This window comes from Oncorhynchus tshawytscha, linkage group LG18, assembly GCF_018296145.1.
Source record: "Oncorhynchus tshawytscha isolate Ot180627B linkage group LG18, Otsh_v2.0, whole genome shotgun sequence".
Lineage (NCBI taxonomy): Eukaryota > Metazoa > Chordata > Actinopteri > Salmoniformes > Salmonidae > Oncorhynchus > Oncorhynchus tshawytscha.
Window position 1 is genome coordinate 10,632,141 of NC_056446.1, and position 21,664 is coordinate 10,653,804.

The window sequence follows — 21,664 nt, forward strand, 5'->3', positions numbered from 1 at the left end:
GGGCGTGATATTTCCCCATAGTATGTTTTACCCAAGTTGACTGACTGAAAGGGAACGTAACGTTACGACTATAACTACTGTTTCCTGAAGGAGGGAAACGAGGTACAACATATCTTCGGCCCAGCACTGCCCGTTCCTGAGCTCGGTGAAGAGCGGTATTTAATTGAAGGAAGGAATGAATCCGAGCCTCACGCTTATCACCTGTGGAAGGCGGGGCTTCCAGCGAGGCGCATTTTTCATTGGCCTTGACAGGCGTGATTGTAGATCCTTCAGCCAAAGTTGCAAGAGTGCGACTCCCCCATAGTATGTTGTACATTGTTTCCTTTCTTCAGGGAACAGTAGTTACAGTCATAACATTACTTTTTCTGGTGAACAGAGAATAATCGGAGCTCATTTCAATCCAACTTTCCGTGTTAATTTGAGCCAGAAGGTGGGTTTAACTCCCAGCACTGAGGCATTAAGGCCTGTGATTGGGCTCTGGACACGACCAAATCACCAGCTCCTGGCTTTCTGTCTGTCTGTTATCAGACGCTGACAGACGACCGCTGTGACCCCGGCGCCCCACTCCCCCCACCTCCCCCCACCCCACTGACCAGCAGGCAGAGAGGCAGAGCAGTCCCACCACCTCTTTATCTGCCTGCCCCCCCCCAACTCTGACCCTGTCGCACTGAGTAATGGAGGAGGGGGGTGGGCTGCATGGAGGGGGATGGAAAGCTGGAGGCCAGCCGTTTGGGTTGGCCTGATAAGGGGGCCCAGCAGGGCCCAAGCTGATCCATCACTCACCCAGGCCCACTGCTAGCAGAGCCTCGCCATTATTTTAGTGGACACTAACTGCCTCATTAGTCAAGTCATTAGTGACAGCAAACACAGATCGCTGCAGAAGATCCCTGACAGGAGAACAGTGGAGTGGCTAATTAAAGGGCCAGCGCTCGGCCCTCCTGAATGCCAGCCCCAGGCAGCTGTGTGCCCATCGCTCCGCCACTCCTGCCTGCCAACCCCCTCCCTGCGTTATGCACACGCCCTCCCTCCGAGCTGCTTTCACATCCACACACAATGACCCGGTTGCCTGGCAGTTATCGGCTCATGGTGAATGAGCAGGCCTAAACGTCAAATTGTTTGGAGGAACAGTTAATCTCAAAGATGGGATGAGTGCAAACATAGCAGCTCCTCCACTTTCTAACCGATCAAAGGTCTGGTGACATTTCCAGAGATTGGATTCCTGGAATAAAAGACAAATGCTGGAGAACTCTTTCTGCAAGTGAATGCTGTTGACATACACTTTAGACAAGTGTTTTTACTCGCGGTCATGGAGGGTTGTCGTGTGTGTGTGTGCGTGTGCGTGTGTGTGTGTGCGTGTGCGCGTGTGTGTTCAGGCTTTCATCCAAGCCTAAAACTATAAAGCCTCATTTATCCAATCGACAAAGCATCAAGACTTTGAGAAGCAAGAATCTGCACACACTGCACGCGCAGATAGATTAAGAAGAGTAAAAAAAAAAAAAAGCTTATTTATGACAATGCAAAAAAGATGGTAATAACAAAAGGTGTTGAATTGGCGTTTATTTGAAGGTACCCATGAATTCAGAGTAATACCAATAGTAAGCTGGTTGTATACATTGCCTTGGTGGGAAAGGGGATGGTAGTGTGTTCACACATGTTGCTGTGGGTGGGTATACCTATTATCCTCTCCACTCATATTTCTACTAATCACTGCTGATAAAGCAGCACAAGCTGCTGCTCTAATACCGACCAGTCACTCCCCACCAATTACAATCATCTGGATGTCATTGAGCTTCCTCTAAAACACACATTTCTTTTTTTTTTTTAAGTGCATTTTATTTATCGATTTTCAGATATGAGAAAAGACAAGATAAACCGTACAATAACCCCAACTCCTTATTCCCCAACCACCCACCTTTCCCTCCCATCCCTCCACCAAGGTGTCATACAAATATATCACAGAAAATGTAATAAGACAAAACAATGGAAAAAAAGTATATAAAATACAAAAATCGGTATTGTAATTATAGTTGAAATTTATCAGCACAATATATGGCCACTAGATCAGACATGTCCGCTTACTAAAATATACAAGTTACACTATGTAAAAGACAGGCTTTCCACATATTGTATGAATGGGGACCCATGCACAGTGTACCTAACCTTCTCCAGAGGCAGGGATGACATCACCTCCTTAACCCACTGCATAAAGGAGGGAGGCTTTGCCCTGATCTAGGGGAAGTACTCCAAAAATAGCAGTGAATGGATTGGGGCTAATAGATTTGTTACACGTGTGAGAATGGCAAAAAAAAAAAAGGTCCCAGAAGCCACTCAAAGACTGGCACGCCCAAAACATTTGTCTCACAGTTGCTGGACTCTGATGGCATCTCAAACACTTGAGGTCAACATTTGGATATATGTTTGCCAGCCTGTCATTTGAGAATGGAGACGGTGCAAAACGTTGAACTGAATGAGCCTTGTGCCTTGTGCAAAATGATGAGGTGTGAATACGCCCAATACTATGTTGCCATATGTCATCGGGTAGCTCAGCACCCATGTCTTGCTCCCATGCAGATTTTGCATTTGCCCAGGAAGGCAGATTAATGTTCTGTATTAAATCCTATAATCTGGCGGTTGTGCCCTTCAGAGATGGGTTCAAATCTAAGCACCTCTCAACTGGAACAAAACACACACGAACACTTGTATACAATTTCTCAATACTTCAAAAAAGGTGAAGCCGGTGTCTGATGACCCCACTACGACAATGATGGTGACTTTTGGTTCCATGGTTAGTTTTCAGTTGATGTGGTTGAGTGCATATGTTGCCTGAGGCGACGTGGCAGAGAGTGTCCGTAAAAGTAAAATATTCATTTGTTTGATTACCTCAAAAAATGTCTCTCCTAAAATGTTCATATTTCAGTCACTCTAGTATTTTTAACCAATATACAGAACCAGTCAAAAGTTGGGACACACCTACTCCTTCAAGGGTTTTTCTTGATTTTTTACTATTTTCTAGAATACAGAAGATACAGAATACAGAAGATAGCCCTATTTGGTAAAAGACTAAGTCCATATTATGGCAATAACAACTCAAATAAGCAAAGACAAACAACAGTCCATCATTATTTTAAGACATGAAGGTCAGTCAATCTGAAAAATGTCAAGAACTTTGAACGTTTCTTCAGGTTTAGTCGCAAAAACCATCAAGCGCTACGATGAAACTGGCTCTGATGAGGACCACCACAGGAAAGGAAGACCCAGTTACCACTGCTGCAGAGGACAAGTTCATTAGAGTTAACTGCACCTCATATTGCAGACCAAATAAATGCTTCACAAAGTTCAAGTAACAGACCCATCTCAACATCAACTGTTCAGATGAGACTACGTGAATCAGGCCTTCATGGTCGAATTGCTGCAAAGAAACCACTACTAAAGGACAGTATTAAGAAGACGAGCCTTGCTTGGGCCAAGAAACACGAGAAATGGACATTAGACCGGTGGAAATCTGTCCCTTAGTCTGATTAGTCTAAATTTGAGGTTTTTGGTTCCAACCGCTTGGAACCAAATAAGGTGAACGGATGATTTCTGCATGTGCGGTCCCACCGTGAAGCATGGAGGAGGAGGTGTGACGGTGTGGGGGTGCTTTGCTGGTGACACTGTCTGTGATTTATTTAGAATTCAAGGCACACTTAACCAGCATGGCTACCACAGCATTCTGCAGCGATTTGAGCACTAAACTACCTAAAAGAGAGTACCAGCTTTCAGCTCAAACATTCTATTATTATTTTAGCAGTGTTCATACCAACCAATATGGACATTTCTTAGTATTAGATGGCGCCACTGGAAGCACTGAGTGAAACTTAAGTGCCAGCGCTCCTACTTAAATACTAACACATTTATTATGGGTACTGGCTCTGTTGAAAATAAATGTCCAAATGTCAGAGCATTCAACACAAGGTACGGAGTGAGAATGGTTGCAGAGAGCATTGTGTTATCCACAGAATTGTCCATTTCTCCAAATTCTTCCATGGATCACTACTAACCACACAGTGATCTTAGAGCGCTAACTGGTCTTTGAGCATTCAGAATTAGTTAGATTGGTTTCCCTGCACACCTTGTTGGATGGAAAATGGCAGCACACCACAAAGGAAGTGGGAACAGGGGTGGAATGAACCTTTGAGTAATATTGATGTTACTTCCGTTCTTTCAAAGAACACGTCAACAAAATGTAAATGCAAACTCTTCATGTGAAAATGAGCAAATGTTATCAAACCTATGTAATTAAAGTGCAAGGAGCATTGTCAGTTCAGCTATTGACATCTTTATTTAGCATTTGTCAAGAACACCCTCAAAAAGAATCACCTGAAATACTCCAGACAGTCAAACAACACAGGGCAGGTCTGCTTTGTGATTTGTCATGTGCGGGTAGGTATAGCGTGGGGTAGGTGCAGCTGTCCCTATTTCCTATCCCTGTGTAGATGTTGCCTAACCTTTTCTCTAACATAATGGCCGGGTGCTGTGACCATGGCACTGTGTAATATGATCCCGTATTGATAGAGAGGGAACAGGTGCTTTAAATCTGATTAATACATCTGTGCTAGACACCAGGCTTACATCACAAAGCGGAGCCTGCGTCCTAAAATGGCACCCGATTCCCATAGTGCACTACTTTTGACCAGGGCCCACAGAGCTCTGGTCAAAAGTATGGGGAATAGGGTGGCATTTGCGATGCACCCTGACAGACAAAGCTGTGAGGCAGCGCTCTGCTCTCCTCTTATCTACATGGCAGCCTGGATATGATGGTTGCCGTGTTACTAAATGGAGCTTTTAAATTGGATGGGCAGGAATGGGCGAATGCAGGTGTATCTGCAAATGCACTGAGGCCGAGGGGAGTGATGCGTGATAGACGTGACACATATAGGAACAATTAGTCTCCGATTTAAATCTATGATCTCAGGTTAAAAAAGCACAGCAACATGTTGCATAACTGTGCTGTTCCCATCGTATGGTTCAGAACATGCTGTGGACTAAAGCCCCATTGATATTATATTTTACAAAAGGTTGAGAATATAGACTGATGTGAGAGCAGAATGTGCTGTGATTAGCAAAAAGTCAAACGGTGAAAGTGTTACCGTATAAAGTTCTGACTTAGAATAACATTGCATTTGCAGCATAATCCAACACAAGTGTTTCATTATGCGGATAAGGACAGGTCCAGGGTTTTGTTAGTCTGAAATGGCTTCCTTCCCTTGTCTCCTTTTGTTTTCTCCATGACCTACCTTTTATAGGTGAACAGACTGGTTAGGTTTACTTTAGACTATTTTGCTTCCACCTGTCCTGTCCAGCCAGATCAATGATCATGGAGGAAAAAGGACACAAGGAGAGGAAGATAGTTACAACTATTGAGATGTAGCCCAGGTGCGGCAGACACTGGTTTATGACAGTGTGATAAGTGGACTATGCTGCTTTACCTTGTTAAAACAGCAGAGGCAAACACTCCCAACCGTCTGTCACAGCAACCATCTGCTGCCCTCATCTATATAAATATAAAGCCCTTTAAAAATAACCTTGCGAAGGTTGGGTTGGAAAGACTATTAAAGAAAAGCTGTGCGTATACAATACCACTGAAAAAGCTTGACAACTCATTATATGCAATGTTCAAAACTGCAATGCTGTTTGTACATGGCACGTCTTACTCTTGATTGAATAATTATCAGTCACATAAAATCATATTATCCATCACAATATTTTACTGTTTGACACAAATATCAGTTATAAACACTCCATGCTAAGTGGGGGAATCCATCAATTTTAAAGCAGCGCCCTCTTGTGGGCATGTAAATGACTCACACTAAAGATGCTTCCTGTCTTTCTCCCTACTCTGGCTCTGTCTCATATCATCTCTCTCCCGCTCATTCTGTTAACCTGGAGACAGTGGGTATTTCCCATTTGCATTCCCTGGCATGTTAAAACATGTTCACCAGCTGCTGCTGTGCCCACCTGGTCCTTGGTGATCTGCTTGGATGGTGTGTTGATGCCCAGCCTGTCCAGAGGGTAAACAATCTGGCGTCGTGGGCGCACCTGGGACCATGCAGTTCAGGACAGAGGTCAGGTAATGGGCACAGGAGTTCTGATGGGAGAAGAAAAGGGGCAAAGGTCAGGTGAGGTGATACCTATGAGCTATACTATTGATGGAGGCAAGGGCGGGTGGTGACTAACAGGTGCCAAGTCTAAGGTGATATAGGATGCATTCCAAATGCCACCCTTTTCCCTATATAGTGCACTACCTTTCACCAGGACCCATAAAAAGGTCTGTAAAGGGATACGGTGCCATTTGGGAAGCAGACATAATTAGTTCAGATGAACACGTTGGTTTACACGATTTACACGCCCTTCAACATGCTCTTGAATAGAAAGAAACCCCTTCATGGCAGGCCAACCCAATGCTCCACCATCCACTGCCCAAATGATGATTCCCTCTCCCATTAGCTTTTCCATAATTCCATAATTCTATTTACACCTCATCATCTCCCAATCTGGTGCATGTTAGTAGAAGGTAATTAGCAAGAGGAGGAGGCCTCTACACACTGAGGAAATGTCTTCTCACAGTCCAGAGAGCTGGAGCTGGCAGTCTTATATCAGCACCTGCTGCCTTAACCCCGGAGAGAGCTGCTGGTGGCTGGGCAGGCGCTATCTGGTACTGAACGCACGCACACACTCTGGAATGAGCACATTGAGGAGTCACTCAATGTGAGCTTTAAGGTCCCGAGGCTGTTTCTGTGGTAGGAGGGGTAGACTGGGTAGTAGAGGCAAGATTTGTGGGCGAGCTGCAGCGCCTCCTTCGGGAAGTGTTTGGCGTAGTGCTGGAAGATGGGGTTGAGGGCAAAGTGACACCGTTGGCCGTACTCCTCATAGCAGTGGTGGCTGAAGTAGATTACATCCGAGCCAACCATAACATCAAAAACGTAATCTATATATCGAGAGAGAGAGATGTTAAGTAGTACTAAATCTATGAAAGCAAAATACCATTGAAGTCTGTCTAGCGAAGATATAAAAAAAAGAAGGAAAATTGCTTCCTAATTTCTAATAATTAAAATCCGAACTAGTTGGTTTGGAACTTTGGCCACAAACACCTGCAAGGGTGTTCCATCCTGGAAGACAGACCAAGAGAAAGAGAGGATGGGAGATGAAATATTACACATACATGTGGTTCCATTTTCATTTCCAAAGTAATTATCTGTGTTGGAGCTCTGCCATAATCATGTTTGACATCTGGGGTGTCAATCACCACTGGTAATGTGGTTTACATGGTAATTAGTTGGTTCTTTGCAAAAAAAACATCAATCAATCAGTGATACTCCAAGTCTTCCAACATAATAATTGTAATCACTGGAACAGTTTTGTGTGATTGATTGATAAACGGAGACTAGCTAAGGTAAATGGAGCTAGTGGTTATTGTACTATCCTTTGTCCTATTTGCAGTAGTATGCCCTGTGTGTCTGTGACTGACCATGTCTCTGGTGACCTTGAAGAACATGTCCAGGTCCTCCAGCAGGGCTCACATGCAGACCGAGTCTCTTCACCATGTCACAGACAGCAGGCCTATCTGCAGACACTGCCAGCCTCATGTCAAATGTCCTGAGACGACAACAAGACCATGATTGACATTACACAAGCAATATACAGTACATCTGGGGCAGTGGTCATCAAATTGGTCGATTGCGATTGACTGATCGATCTCCAAGACATTTCTAGTCGATCAACAAACATTTTTGTAAAAAAAAAAACATTCCTATTTAAAAAAAAAAAATTGTGCTGTTGGCGGTAGGTGCACTTGATTCAGCAGCCCTAGAGCCGGGAAGGCAAAGTGTTCCCATTTTGAACCATTTCATGTGTCCGAAGGTAGAACTCCGCCTACCCAGCAGGCCTAGAGAGCAAACCAAGTGCAGCTATAGGTCTACCGCTGGCCAATCAGATAGCTCAGATCACCATGTCTGCACAGTTTCCTCGAGCCACAGACTGTAAAAAGAAACCTTGAACGCACAGCAAAGTTGATACGGTGAGATTTCAAAACGTTTAAAATCAAGACTAGAGAGAGACTCAACGAATACAGCAAAGAGCTTCTGTTTTGATGAGTAAGTTCATGTTTAAGTTGTTACTCAGCACTTTTACAAACCATTAAATGCGCGTTCTCCCTACTTCCACTCGCGCTACAACCTACACTGCAGCTGCAATGAATGAGTATCGCAAAGTCTTCCGATAAGCTTGCGTTGTTATTATTGGCGGCTTGTGTCTTTTTAATATCGAGGATTATTTCACTTTCTCTGGTCATAGGGAGTAACAACATGAATTAGTACATGAGGCGGGAATAACGCAGTGCGACTTGAGTTTCGCCATCAGCTGGAAGACTGTGTCCCCTTTCTGCCAGCGGAGGGAGGGAGAGTGGAAGAATGGTGAGTCGACTGAGAGGCAGCCTCATCGCTGCTCCCTCCTTTTTTAACTGGCCACCAGTTCAGTTTTTAAAAAAGCACATTATCATTCTCACTCAGCTGTGCCTCACAAGTAATACAACAAATGATCTATTTCCAGTGCGATCATGTACCTACATGTTTTTCAACATAGTATAAAAATGGTCTTAGAACAACATTGGCAGGGCAATTAAATCATGGCCAAATGTAGTGATATTGTATTGGGCCTATAGCCCACTGCACGAACCTCATTGCTACAGAACTGTTTTTAATTGGTTAATGTTGTATGTGCTTACATTTTAGAAGTCATGTTTTTTAGTTTTTTTCTGAGCGGTAGATCTCGCCTTGCATTTTGACTCAGAAAGTGATCTTGACTCCGAAAAGGTTTCGTGACCACTGATCTAGGGCATGTCTCTCTTCAATCCCTATTAACATCCATCTCGGTTTGATCCTAAGATAAACAAATAGATGCATGCTCAGACAATGCACTTTGTACCCAATCACATTTTTATATTACACCCACTTATAAGCAGACCAGAGCAGTGGAAGATGTAGAGCTCCTGGGGCAGACTGCTGGTGTGGTGTGGTACCACCTTGAGGAAGCTGTGGAGGAGGGAGAACTCAGGGGGCAGCTTGGGCACAGAGATGATGCAGGTCCTGGATGAGGCAAGGAGATTAGCTTCATGCTTATCACATAACCTCAGGTTCAAATACCCTCCACAATAAGGAAATCACTATAGGATGTCAGTCATACATGGGTTTAGTAATAAGCCTTATAGAGGGTACTTACAGGGAAAGGTTTTAATATATTGGGCAGGAAGTCCACCGATCTGTAGTTGAACGAGGGAAGTGAAGTGAATCTGTGTTTCTGCCAAAGCTCTAATCAGAGCCAATATGGAGATCATAGCGGTGGAACAACTGGCCAAGCAAGCTGCCCGTCTCAGTACAATGCCCGTTGGTCTCGGCTCAACTTCTCTCCTTCAAGTTACTGTCACTTTAAGCGCCATACTCATTAATTACATGCTCATTCTCGGTGGGGAGTGACTGGCTTCCATATTCCAGAACAGCTGGGCAGTAAGGCGACAGAGAGAGGGACCCAGCGGGAGCCAACTAACAATCCCTCGCTCTCCTTCACACAGCACAAGACTGATACACACTGGAGGGCTGCCATGATAAGTGAAAGGTTTCCACATATTCATAAAATGGAGAAAGACATATTAAATGTGATCACCTTTGATTCATGGGAATGTATTTCCTCTTTATTTTTCGAAATAGTAACCCTTCTGTCAATGACTAGGTCATCAATGAATTATTTAGTAATCAAATCATGCTTGTGATCTTCCCCTGATTTCAAATTTCAAACTTCTTATTGATGACAACTAACTGAATACAGAAAACATTGGGTGTTTCTGAGACTCTTGGTTGCAGAGCCACTTCTGAATCCTGAAGCTCTGCAGCACACGCCTGGGTGTCCACCGGCTGCAATGAGAGCATCACGATGTTAATATATCAGTATGAGATGAAGGAGAGCACATAGCCTGGTGGACATGAAGGTATACCATAAGGACGTCATAATTGATTTACCTCTGATATTTCACTGGGTATGGCTGTAACTTTGATCCAAATCCAAGCTCTGGTTTACGTCACGTGATTACACCTTGCAATTCACATAATCAAACCAATATGTTACATTGTGCCTGACAGTGGCATATCCATTATAGCCTTACAGTATTGCAGTATTGTGTTATAGCCTTACAGTAGGTTGGACACATGGATCCTCCTGGGATCATATTCCATCCCTGTGGGCTGGTGGTGTTGGTGTTCCCTGGAGGCCCCTTTACCTTTGGCTCAGGGGCCGTCTCAATCAGGTCCTCTGGGCTGGGCTGATACAGACGGTTGAAGGGCCCAAGCTCAAAGCACTCCTTGAGCAGCTTCAAGTTGATGTCACCACTCACACTGATGAAACCCACTGCGGTTCCCTCATTCTGTGAAGACAGTGCACAGACCGACACAGTATTTATACTGTAATGCCATTTGTAATTAAATAGATAGTATATTTCCTCTGTGAGTTTGAACACTAGTAATATACATGTGCATACTATCAACGCTGACCAAATACTTTGTTCTCGGCTACAACTTTCATTTGAGCTGTGGCCTCATTAAAGATGATTGGTTTCCAAATTAGACCTTTATAAACTGATGGTGCCACGGGGTGTGCAAATGAAAGTAAATAATGTACGATGTACCTAAGAGGAAGAGAGGACTGAATAGTACAACCCTCTTGGGCAATGTTGTGCTGTTTGTTCTCTGAACGGAGAACAGATCCTGCCGTTTTTTTGTTGTTGCTAGATGTCTGAACACAATATGTTTAGTGAGAGCATGTCTTGGCAGAGTGTCAACTCTCATCTGCCATATGCTGCCATGAACACATGTCAGCTTGAGTTGAAGGGAGGGGAGGAAAGATCTGCCATCTTCTAAGTCCCTGGGGGAATTCACCCCAGCAGGATTTCTGTGAACCAGGCAATAGCATCTGCACCGCCGCAATTACATTTTAAATGGCCTTTACCGCTCTGACAGTGGATCAGAGATTACTGATGCCAGTGATAAAAAAAACAGAGACAACGTCAGAAACAACAACATGGCTGACTTGATCTAGAGCTTAATAATCAAAAGGGCTGACGGTTTTTTTTCTTCTCGCCTGGTGGTTATGGCTGAAGTTGTATTAAGGAGAAACAAAGATAGTCTCATGACAACAAAGAAACACAACTTTAAACATAGCTAACCTTACAAACAGCTGAATGATTCTCCTCATCCTGAGCCTCGATGAGCTCAGCCAGGAAGTAAGGTCCATAGGATCCTGTGAGGACCTTTGTCTGCTCCGTAAAGATGTGTGTGAGGTTGTCATGATCCTCCACCCTGTAACGGAAGCCTCAATAATTTGCTGAACGCCACGACCAACACAAGGATCGCTCATCACTCACCAAAATTAGAATAGAAAAACGTGTGAACGTGTTGAAATAAACAATAAATTACTTTTTTGGAATTTAGGAATTTATCATACCCGAGAACTGCAAAATCAAATTTGAGAGTAAATCTATTGCTAAAGTGCTCCTTCATATAAAGCAAAAGGGTACAGAACAGAGGTGTGTTAAAATGACTATGAGGACCTGACTCGTTGGACATTTCACCTTTATTTACAGTTTTTTTCCAACTGCTTACACACAAAATCTTTTCATCTCACACAATTTTTGAAACCTCTCACTCAAAGTGCTAAACTACACACCAAATATCCAAAACCATAAGCTATTTCTCAGCCTTTGACTCAGTTGTCAATTGCATAAAACACTTTTTTCAAAACACTACACACAATTCTCTACCTAAAACACAAAAATCTAACAGGAAGTGACTTGCTCTCCTTTTCCAAACACAACCAATCAAAATGCTACACTTATTCACCAGGTCACACACTCCTCACATGTGCAAACACTAATAGCTTAACTGATCACTAACCAATCACTGCTTTACTGTAGTATAGGCCTATAAATAGGTCAAAGGTCAGATGACCTGTTTTGAACAATGGATGCCAACAATGGACAGAGAGCAAGAGGAGTAGGAGGGAGAGGAAGAGGAAGAAGAGGATGAGGGCAAAGAAGAGAAGGAAGGAGAGCCATCTCTGATGAGATTAGGGCAACACTTGTTGATCATGTGATCAACCACAGTTTGACCATGAGAGGCTGGACTGAGAGTCCAGCCCAACTTGAGTCGATTTACAGTGGCATCCATAAATCGAACCTTCAGAAATGAGAACAGGTATGCAAGTTTCTAATGACTATTTTAGCATTACAGTAATGTACTGTAAAATACGTAAATGTACTGTAAAATACGTATGACTGCATAGTATTGCATAAACATTTGTAACTCTAAGCCATCCATTTACTGCACTGCATTGAATGAATGAGGTTGGTTATCATGCTGTACTACATTTTTTTGTACACTGTTTACAGTTCCTATGCTGAACACATACTGTGTTTGAATTCTGTACAGAGTGGAAAGGCAAAGACATCATGGAGGACGAGAACGCTTGTTTACAGATGTACAAGAGACTGCAATTATAAATATGGTTTTGGCCAACAATGCAATTAGGATTTGAGAGATAAGAGAGCATATCTTGAATAATGGCACCATATTTAACAACATCAATGCTGTAAGCCTGTCGACCATACAACGCATCCTCCAACGGCACCGAGTGACGATGAAACAACTTTACAAGGTGCCATTTGAGAAAAACTCTGACAAAGTCAAGAATATGCGACATGACTTTGTAGAGGTATGTATGCAACACTACTTCCAGTACTTCAGACATACCATATTTACTCATCTGTATATCCTTTTGTCTGTTACAGAGAGTTTTGGAGCTGGATGCACATGTAATTCGCCATTAATTTATTTATGTGGATGAGGTTGGCTTCAACCTCACCAAAACCAGGCGCCGCGGAAGAAATGTAATAGGACAGAGGGCAATTACCAATGTCCCTGGACAGCGTGGGGGTAATATAACTATGTGTGGTGCCATCACTCAAAATGGGGTCCTCCATCACAATGCCACACTGGGTCCGTACAACACCGGCCATATGCTCACTTTTCTGGATGCAATTTACACAATGATTGTCCCTGATCCAGATCAGGAGCCTGCTAGATTTGTGGTTTTATGGGACAATGTTAGTTTTCACCGGGCTGTTCTGGTCCAAAACTGGTTTGCCACCCATCCACAACTTGTAATTTTGTACCTACCCCCAGATTCACCTTTTCTAAATCCCATAGAGGAATTATTCTCTGCCTGGAGCTGGAAAGTGAATTGATCGCCAACCCTATGCCCGCATGCCGCTTCTCCAGGCAATGGAGGACGCATGTGGGGACATAGAGGTTGCCACTGTCCAAGGTTGGATACGCCATGCTAGGAGATACTTCCCTCGATGTTTGGCAAGAGAAAACTTATCTTGTGATGTGTACGAAGTATTGTGGCCAGACCCAGGCCGGAGAAGAGATGAAGTGTAGCTTAGCACTGGTGACTGCCCCCCTACCAATTCCTGGACTGCCTCCCCCGGGACCCCACACACACAATTGTGTTCTTTACTGTATTCTAAAGAATATACTTTTGGTTTACATATGTTTATGGTTTTGTTCTATGCTACTGTATACAACAGTAATGTTTGGCCTAATAAATATTTTCTGTTTCTACATTGCATTGGTGTTTACAGTGTACTTGTTACCCCTCTCAGCAGATTACTTTCACTGTAGAACATTGTATTGAAATGCAGATATAAGCCTATGAAAGACCAAAGAGCTTTAGAATGGTATATCCAAAAATGTACTATTATGAAAGCAGTGTTTGCCATTTGATGCAAATGCTTCATTCTGTCATGTGTTTATGGCATTTTGAATGCAGTGTTACATTTTGAAGGAGATGTGAGGCATTTAGCATTTTGTGTGTGCAGTTTTTGGGAATTGTGTGTAGAGTTTTGAAAAAAAGGAGACTGTTTTTTAAAAACAGTTCTGTAGCAATGAGGTTTGTGCGGTAGGCTATAGGTCCAATACATTATCCCTGCATATTGGCTGTGCTTGAATTGCCCTGCCAATGTTGTTCTTGTTGTTCTTCTCAGACCATTTTGAAATTATATTGAAAAAAATGTAGGTACACTGGTAATAGATCATTTGTTGTGTTACTTGTGAAGCACAGCTGAGGAAGCATAGTAATTTGCTTCTGTTTTTATTGGACCGATGGCCTGTATCTAATGGTTGGTCTGAGGGGAGGGAGGGAGCAGTGATGAGGCAGCCTCTCACATGACTCACCATCCCTCCGCCCTCCCTCCCTCCGCTGAGGTGCAGGAAGAGTGTGTTCAGAGGCTGTCGAATGGTTCCCAAAAAGCTTGATCCACAATGTTTCCAATGGGGTGAACAGAGAAGGCAGTATGGGCCAGCACCTCATTCTTTGCATTGTTCAGGGTCACTGCCAGATTAGCCTTCTCTCTGAGGATACCAACATACAGACATTGAGGCCAGGATAAATTATTGTGGCTAATGTAATGGATTGACGCATGCAAGTTCATGCATTCTGATATGGTAAAAGTAAACGAATTATGTATCGAAAAATCTGTCTCACCTTAAGTGTCAATATCTGTTGCATGCATTTTGACATGAGTAAGGTTAAGCATACTCACAGTAGATGAATGACGTTTACTCTTCCAAATACTGGTACTGTGGCAGAACTGATCAGGCTATTGATCTCATGTGCATCTAATGACACTGTTCTCCTCACAGTCACAGTCTAAACTTTGCCACCCGAGGAAGTTATGGTACTCATCTTTCTCTGGTTTTGGGAGAGAAAAGCAAATGAGAAGCAAACCAACTAAATTATCACCAAATCAAAGTTTATTGGTCACGTGCACAGGATACAGGGTGTACACGTTGGGAATTTTAACAAAACACAAATGCATTTCTGTAATAGTTAACAATTCAATAGCTATGGGGTATAATATCAATAAGTGTTTACGTTTGAAGACCACTCCAGCATTCTTGTAAAATTAGCATCATGGAAACTTTTTCAAGCTCTATGTAATTCTTCTGAATTTACATCAATGATGCAAATCGGGGTGTATCTTCTTTAACGGTTAGCTAATTATTGAAACATTAAAGTGTCAATACATATTTGTCCTCCTGTAATAAACGAACGAAGAAAGTAAAGGAACGTTGCTAATGGGGTTGTGGTGTGTAACCATAGAAACAACCGCTAGTGACGTCTTGGGGTGAAAGGTTACAGTTCATAGGTTAAGTTTGACGCACGTTTTTGAAGGTGTCATGGCGGAGCTCACTGGCGCTGTGAAAATATTCTAAACTATTATCTGTTCTTTGTGTTTTATAGATTCAATTGTAACAGTTGTTTCTCATTGATTCTGCCATAGTACCGAGCAAAATGGCATCCACTGCAGCAGGGAAACAGAGGATACCGAAAGTGGCTAAGGTAACAAAACATTTAAAAACAGTTAGCTATCTAACGTTAGCGAACTTGTAAGTTATTGGCTAGCCATGTCTATATGGGCCTAGCCAGGTATCAAGCTAGCTAACGACAACAAGACTTGTCCTTTGTTTTGGTACAAATGTAGTTCAATTACTTTTAGCTACTTGCGACGAACGAAAGGGTAGCTAAGCACTGCAAATAATTGTATTTAGCAAGCTAACGTAACTAACGTTAGCTAGATACTCTGACCCAAGTCAGTGTCTGTGATGAAGTTAGCTAGTTACGTAATTAGTTAGCGAGTTCGAACTGTTTCCTTTTGGAACATGTACTATGTAGCTAGCTAGTATTATCTCCAATTAATTTCACCCATTCTTAAATTCATGTATTAATTTGTTTTGTGTAGGTGAAAAACAAGGCTCCAGCAGAGGTACAAATCACAGCTGAGCAGTTGCTCAGGGAGGCAAAGGAGAGGGAGCTCGAGCTTTTGCCACCGCCGCCCAAACAGAAAATCACTGATGAAGAAGAGTTGAACGATTACAAGTTGAAGAAGCGGAAGGTAAGACCCCTGTGTCCCTGTGACAGTGGACACACAGGTTACACTTCACGTTTACTGTTACTTCACTTTTACTCTTGATATTCCTGTTGGTCTGCCAGCCTGCCAGTTTCATCATTTCCGATTGTCTGCGAATCCTGTGAAGAATACAGTAAATACATTGATCTAATTTAGATGCATATTGGACTCTCCTTCTCATAGGGATTTGAAGACAACATCAGAAAGAATCGTACTGTTATCAGCAACTGGATAAAATACGCACAATGGGAGGAGAGCCTGAAAGAAGTCCAGAGGTAAGCTAATGCTTGTCAATTTCACTTTGTGAAGGTGATGATTGTGAACCATACCTATTTGAAATCTGATGTGAATGTTACAGATTAATTTTGACTGGGATACATGTTGTCTAACCCCCCGCCCAGGGCTCGCTCTATTTACGAGCGTGCTCTGGATGTAGACCACCGGAACATTGCTCTATGGCTGAAGTATGCCGAGATGGAGATGAAGAACCGGCAAGTGAACCACGCCCGCAACATTTGGGACAGAGCCATCACCATCTTGCCTCGTGTCAACCAGTTCTGGTACTGAACAACTTCACCTCCTAAACTGTTGATATCTGTTTAAAAAAACTACATCTGATTGATGTGGTCACATTAATTTTAATTTCACCTTTATTTAACTAGGCAAGTCAGTTAAGAACAAATTCTTATTTTCAATGACGGCCTAGGAACAGTGGGTTAACTGCCTGTTCAGGGGCAGAACGACAGATTTGTACCTTGTCAGCTCGGGGATTTGAACTTGCAACCTTCCGGTTACTAGCCCAACGCTCTAACCACTAGGCTACCCTGCCGCCCCATTGGTGTTTTGATCCTCAATGAATCAGGCTTTTGCAGAATAATGACTAAAGCATGCAGAGTTTACCACCAATGTGCACAATCTTGTTGCGGCTCATCTGTTCTTTTTCTGTTTCCCCCCGTTCCAGGTACAAGTACAGTTACATGGAGGAGATGCTGGGCAACATTGCTGGCTGCAGACAGGTGTTTGAGCGCTGGACAGAGTGGGAACCAGAGGAACAAGCCTGGCACTCCTACATCAACTTCGAGCTGCGCTACAAGGAGGTCGACAAGGCCCGCTCCATCTATGAGAGATATACCCTTTTGATGGGAAGTGCTTGAAACATTTACTTACTATGAGTTGTGGTTGCTGTAGAGTGTGTCATTAATTGACAGGTGTTTGATTTTTTTTCTCAACTTTATTTAACCAGGTAGGCTAGTTGAGAACAAGTTCTCATTTGCAACTGCGACCTGGCCAAGATAAAGCATAGCAATTCAACACATGCAACAACAAAGAGTTACACATGGAATAAACAAAACATATAGTCAATAATACAGTAGAAAAAATAAAACAAAAAGTATATATACAGTGAGTGCAAATGAGGTAAGATAAGGGAGTTAAGGCAATAAATAGGCCATGGTGGTGAAGTAATTACAGTATAACAATTAAACACTGGAATGGTAGATGTGCAGGAGATGACTGCAAGTAGAGATACTGGGGTGTAAAGGAGCAAGATAAATAAATAAATACTGTATGGGGATGAGGTAGATAGATGGGCTGTTTACAAATGGGCTATGTACAGGTGCAGTGATCTGTGAGCTGCTCTGACAGCTGGTATGTGAGATATGAGCTTCAGTGATTTTTGCAGTTCGTTCCAGTCATTGGCAGCAGAGAACTGGAAGGAAAGGTGACCAAAGGAGGAATTGGCTTTGGGGGTGAGCAGTGAGATATACCTGCTGGAGCGCGTGCTACGAGTGGGTGGTGTTACGGTAACCAGTGAGCTGAGATAAGGCGGGGCTTTACCTAGCAGAGACTTGTAGCAGTTTAGCAATCGATTACATTTATTATGATTCATAGCAACCTACTGTAGTGGTATTACCTTCATATTGTCATCATGCCTGTAGAGTGCATCTCTTTTAAAGCTCCTTAACTCCAGTGCACTTGTGATTGTCCACCCTGACGTGAAGAATTGGATCAAGTATGCCCGTTTTGAAGAGAAGCATGGCTACATCGCCCACGGGAGGAAGGTGTTTGAGAGATCAGTGGAGTTCTTTGGCGAGGAGCATGTCAACGAGAACCTCTTTGTGGCCTTCGCCAGATTTGAAGAGAAACAGAAAGAGGTATCTAAATCTGACACTTTGAACCATGTCAGTTTTATTCCCACACATTTATACTGTGGTCAACAGAACACAACACAACTTTTCTCCCCCTTTGTCTCTTAGTTTGAGCGTGTTCGAGTCATCTACAAATACGCCTTGGACAGAATCCCCAAGCATCAGGCTCAGGAGCTCTTCAAATTCTACACAGTATTTGAGAAGAAGTTTGGAGACCGGAGGGGAATTGAGGACGTTATCGTCAGCAAGCGGAGATTTCAGTATGAGGAGGAAGTCAAGGTACGTTCAATTGAACCTGTAAAAATGTGCAAATATTTTACTCCAAATAAACCATTAAAACACTATTATGGTTCAACATTTCATCCCCCTATTAAATAGCTTTCCATTGGATTGTGTTTTGTTTCCTGTGTAGGCAAGCCCACACAATTACGACGCTTGGTTTGATTACCTACGCCTGGTGGAGAGTGATGCGGATCCTGACACTGCCAGAGAGGTGTATGAGAGAGCCATCGCCAACATCCCTCCTATACAGGAGAAGAGGCACTGGAGAAGATACATTTACCTGTGGATAAACTATGCTTTATATGAAGAACTGGAGGTCAAGGTAAGCCTGCTTCCTCTGTGTGTTTTATGGAATGGCTATAATTCTCACATTGCTATGTGTGACATTGTGCATATAGCTGTGGATTTCAGTGCTTATTTTGTTGAATTGGCAGGACCCGGAGAGAACAAGACAGGTGTACCAGGCATGTCTGGATCTCATCCCTCACAAAAAGGTATTGGCAGTTTGCAATCAGTGGCACATCCTTTCTGAAATGGGACATAAACATGAATCATCAACAAATTATCATATTTATTACTTTGCACCCTTCCTCATAGTTCACATTTGCCAAGATTTGGCTACTCTTCGGACAGTTTGAAATCCGCCAGAAGAACCTTCAAGCTGCCAGGCGAGGCTTGGTAAGGTCCCTACTGATTGCTGAAGATGTATGTTTTTCATTGTGTCAAACTTCTCTCTAATTTGGGCTTCTTCCTCTCTCCCAGGGCACAGCCATTGGTAAATGTCCAAAAAACAAGCTGTTCAAGGGCTACATTGAGCTGGAGCTGCAGCTCCGAGAGTTTGACCGATGCAGAAAGCTCTACGAGAAGTACCTGGAGTTTGCCCCAGAGAACTGCACCACCTGGATCAAGTTCTCTGAGCTGGAGACCATTCTAGGAGACACAGAGAGGGCCCGGGCCATCTTCGAGCTGGCCATCGGACAGCCACGACTAGACATGCCAGAGGTCAGACTCAAACGCTCACCCAGGGCATTTACTCAGTATTGACGTTCCACTGTCTGTCGTTTAGCAGGTCTGAAGACTCCCCTCAAGTGAGAAAAGTGTTGTCGTGAAAAGTAATGAAGGTACCTCTGAACAGTATTTTACTTTAATATATTCCATTTCCTTTTTAATCTTAGGTGTTGTGGAAGTCCTACATCGACTTTGAAATTGAGCAGGAAGAGTTTGACAACACCAGGGGCCTCTACCAGAGACTTTTGCAGCGCACACAGCACGTAAAGGTGAGAGCTGTCCCTTTAACCTTGAAGTGACCGTCTTGCTACCAACAGTCCCATGCTAAATCTCACCTGCCAAACACTCACTGTGGCGCAGCAACTCCTCAAACATTTACTCGTTCATTGTGTAATTTAGCTAAATGTTACCTGCAGGTCTGGATCAGCTATGCCCAGTATGAGCTGTCCATCGATGCCTCGGACCGGCTGCAGAGGTGTAGGGGGATCTTTGAGGAGGGCAACAAGGGCCTGAGAAGCTGTGAGGAGAAGGAGGAGCGTCTGATGTTGTTGGAGTCGTGGAAGGAGTTTGAGCAGGAGTTTGGTTCGGACACGACCAGGGAGAGGGTAAAGAAACTGCTGCCGGAGAAGGTGAAGAAGAGGAGAAAGCTCACAGCAGAGGACGGGGTAAGTGTTGTTTCCTTTGGTCATACCAATCCAATATCAATTCATTACCCTTGTTTGTCTTACCCGAGTACTTCAACTCCTCCACGGAGTTGAGAGCAGAATATAGTTTTTCAAATCTCTGACTCGTTATGCGTCAACACTTAAAAAATGTCCATTCTAAAACCCTTACTGTGTACCTATGTTTGGTCCTCTTGTTGCATGCTTTTCTTCGTTTGCTGAAATCCATACTTTTTAATTAAACATGAATCAAATACAGACAGTTTCCTTGTTGAGATACAATTGGCACATGCGTATTCACACTGGTTTCCACTAGCTTCTATAGCCACAGTCAAATTCCACAGCCACAACCTGGGCTACAAAAATGTGCCTTTTTAATTTGGGTTAGGCATAAGTTTAGCAGTGTGGTTAAGTTTTCAAATCAAATTTGAATAAGAAATTGTAGAAATGGGTGGGTTTTATGACTGTGGCTATAGAAGCTAGTGATAACCTTCCATGCTAAGTTGCCATCTTAGAGCAACAGCAATGATGAAACAGTCAGTGGTTGTATTTATCATTTTATTAAAAAGTATGGATTTCAGCAAAAACATAGGTACGCAGTAAAGGGTTTAAGAATTTGCGTTTTTGAATTATCGACGCATATTGAGTCAGCGGTTAGTTTTAGTCGGTACTCAGCAAGTTTGTCATGATGTGGTTCGATTGATCACTAATTTACTTTTCATTTCAACAGTCGGATGCAGGGTGGGAGGAGTACTACGACTATATCTTCCCTGAGGATGCAGCCAACCAGCCCAACCTCAAGCTGCTCGCCATGGCCAAGATGTGGAAGAGGCAGCAACAAGAAGAAGAAGACGACGACGACGACGAGGAAGATGAGGAAGACGAAAACAGAGGAGTGGATAGAGGTAGTGGCAAAGAAATGGAGGAAGATAACAGAAGAGTAGAGAGAGATGGAGAAGAAAATGGAAGAGGGGAGAGGAGTAGAGACAAAGAAATGGAGGAAGAAGATAACAGAAGAGTAGAGAGAGATGGAGAAGAAAATGGAAGAGGGGAGAGGAGTAGAGACAAAGAAATGTCCGAAGACTCTGCATCACCATCAGAAAATCCTATGGTCAGTGAGCCTGTGCCTGAAAAAGACTCCAAAGAGAGCACATATGATGACAGCGATGATTCTGATGAAAGCAGCAGTAGTAGTAGTAGTAGTAGTAGTAGTGGCAGCAGCAGTAGTGATCGTGACAAAGATGGCAGTGAGAAACAGCCCAGGAAGAGCAAAAAGGATTCAGTGAATGATTAGCTTGTCTGGGAAAATGTTTCACTCATGACAAGTAGGGACAAGTTGAGTACCTCATCAGGTCATTTCTAGTGCTTTTTTAATTTTTTTTTACAAACAGCTCTTTTATTAATGTGAATTCTTATTCCATGTTTTAGTTACTGTAGTGCAATGACAATGTAAATAAATAAACACTGATATCAATTTTTATTTGAAAATGAACCATAATTGATTTTTGTGACAA

General features: G+C 43.1%; 1 protein-coding gene and 1 pseudogene across 1 annotated transcript; one reads left to right on the forward strand and one right to left on the reverse strand.

Annotated features, from left to right (window-relative positions):
- LOC112217318 overlaps nucleotides 1–15,036 on the reverse strand; it is a 34,753-nt pseudogene extending 19,717 nt beyond the window's left edge.
- Nucleotides 15,037–15,288: 252 nt separating this feature from the next.
- LOC112217476 (crooked neck-like protein 1) lies at nucleotides 15,289–21,638 on the forward strand. Its single transcript, XM_024377776.2, has 14 exons — nucleotides 15,289–15,483; nucleotides 15,884–16,036; nucleotides 16,235–16,326; nucleotides 16,453–16,611; nucleotides 17,013–17,179; nucleotides 18,026–18,204; nucleotides 18,307–18,477; nucleotides 18,611–18,802; nucleotides 18,915–18,974; nucleotides 19,078–19,158; nucleotides 19,243–19,482; nucleotides 19,656–19,757; nucleotides 19,905–20,153; nucleotides 20,881–21,638. The coding sequence occupies exons 1-14, from the start codon at nucleotides 15,436–15,438 to the stop codon at nucleotides 21,442–21,444; spliced, it is 2,457 nt and encodes an 818-aa protein (XP_024233544.1). The 5' UTR covers nucleotides 15,289–15,435; the 3' UTR covers nucleotides 21,445–21,638.
- The last annotated feature ends 26 nt before the right edge of the window (nucleotides 21,639–21,664 follow it).

Bases quoted from the DNA above. Each gene is read 5' to 3' on its own strand.
- LOC112217476 (XM_024377776.2), top strand. From the start codon at position 15,436: ATGGCATCCACTGCAGCAGGGAAACAGAGGATACCGAAAGTGGCTAAG. The intron at 16,037-16,234 runs GTAAGACCCCTG...TCCTTCTCATAG, and splicing joins ACAAGTTGAAGAAGCGGAAG to GGATTTGAAGACAACATCAG. The intron at 16,612-17,012 runs GTACTGAACAAC...CCCCCGTTCCAG, and splicing joins CCTCGTGTCAACCAGTTCTG to GTACAAGTACAGTTACATGG.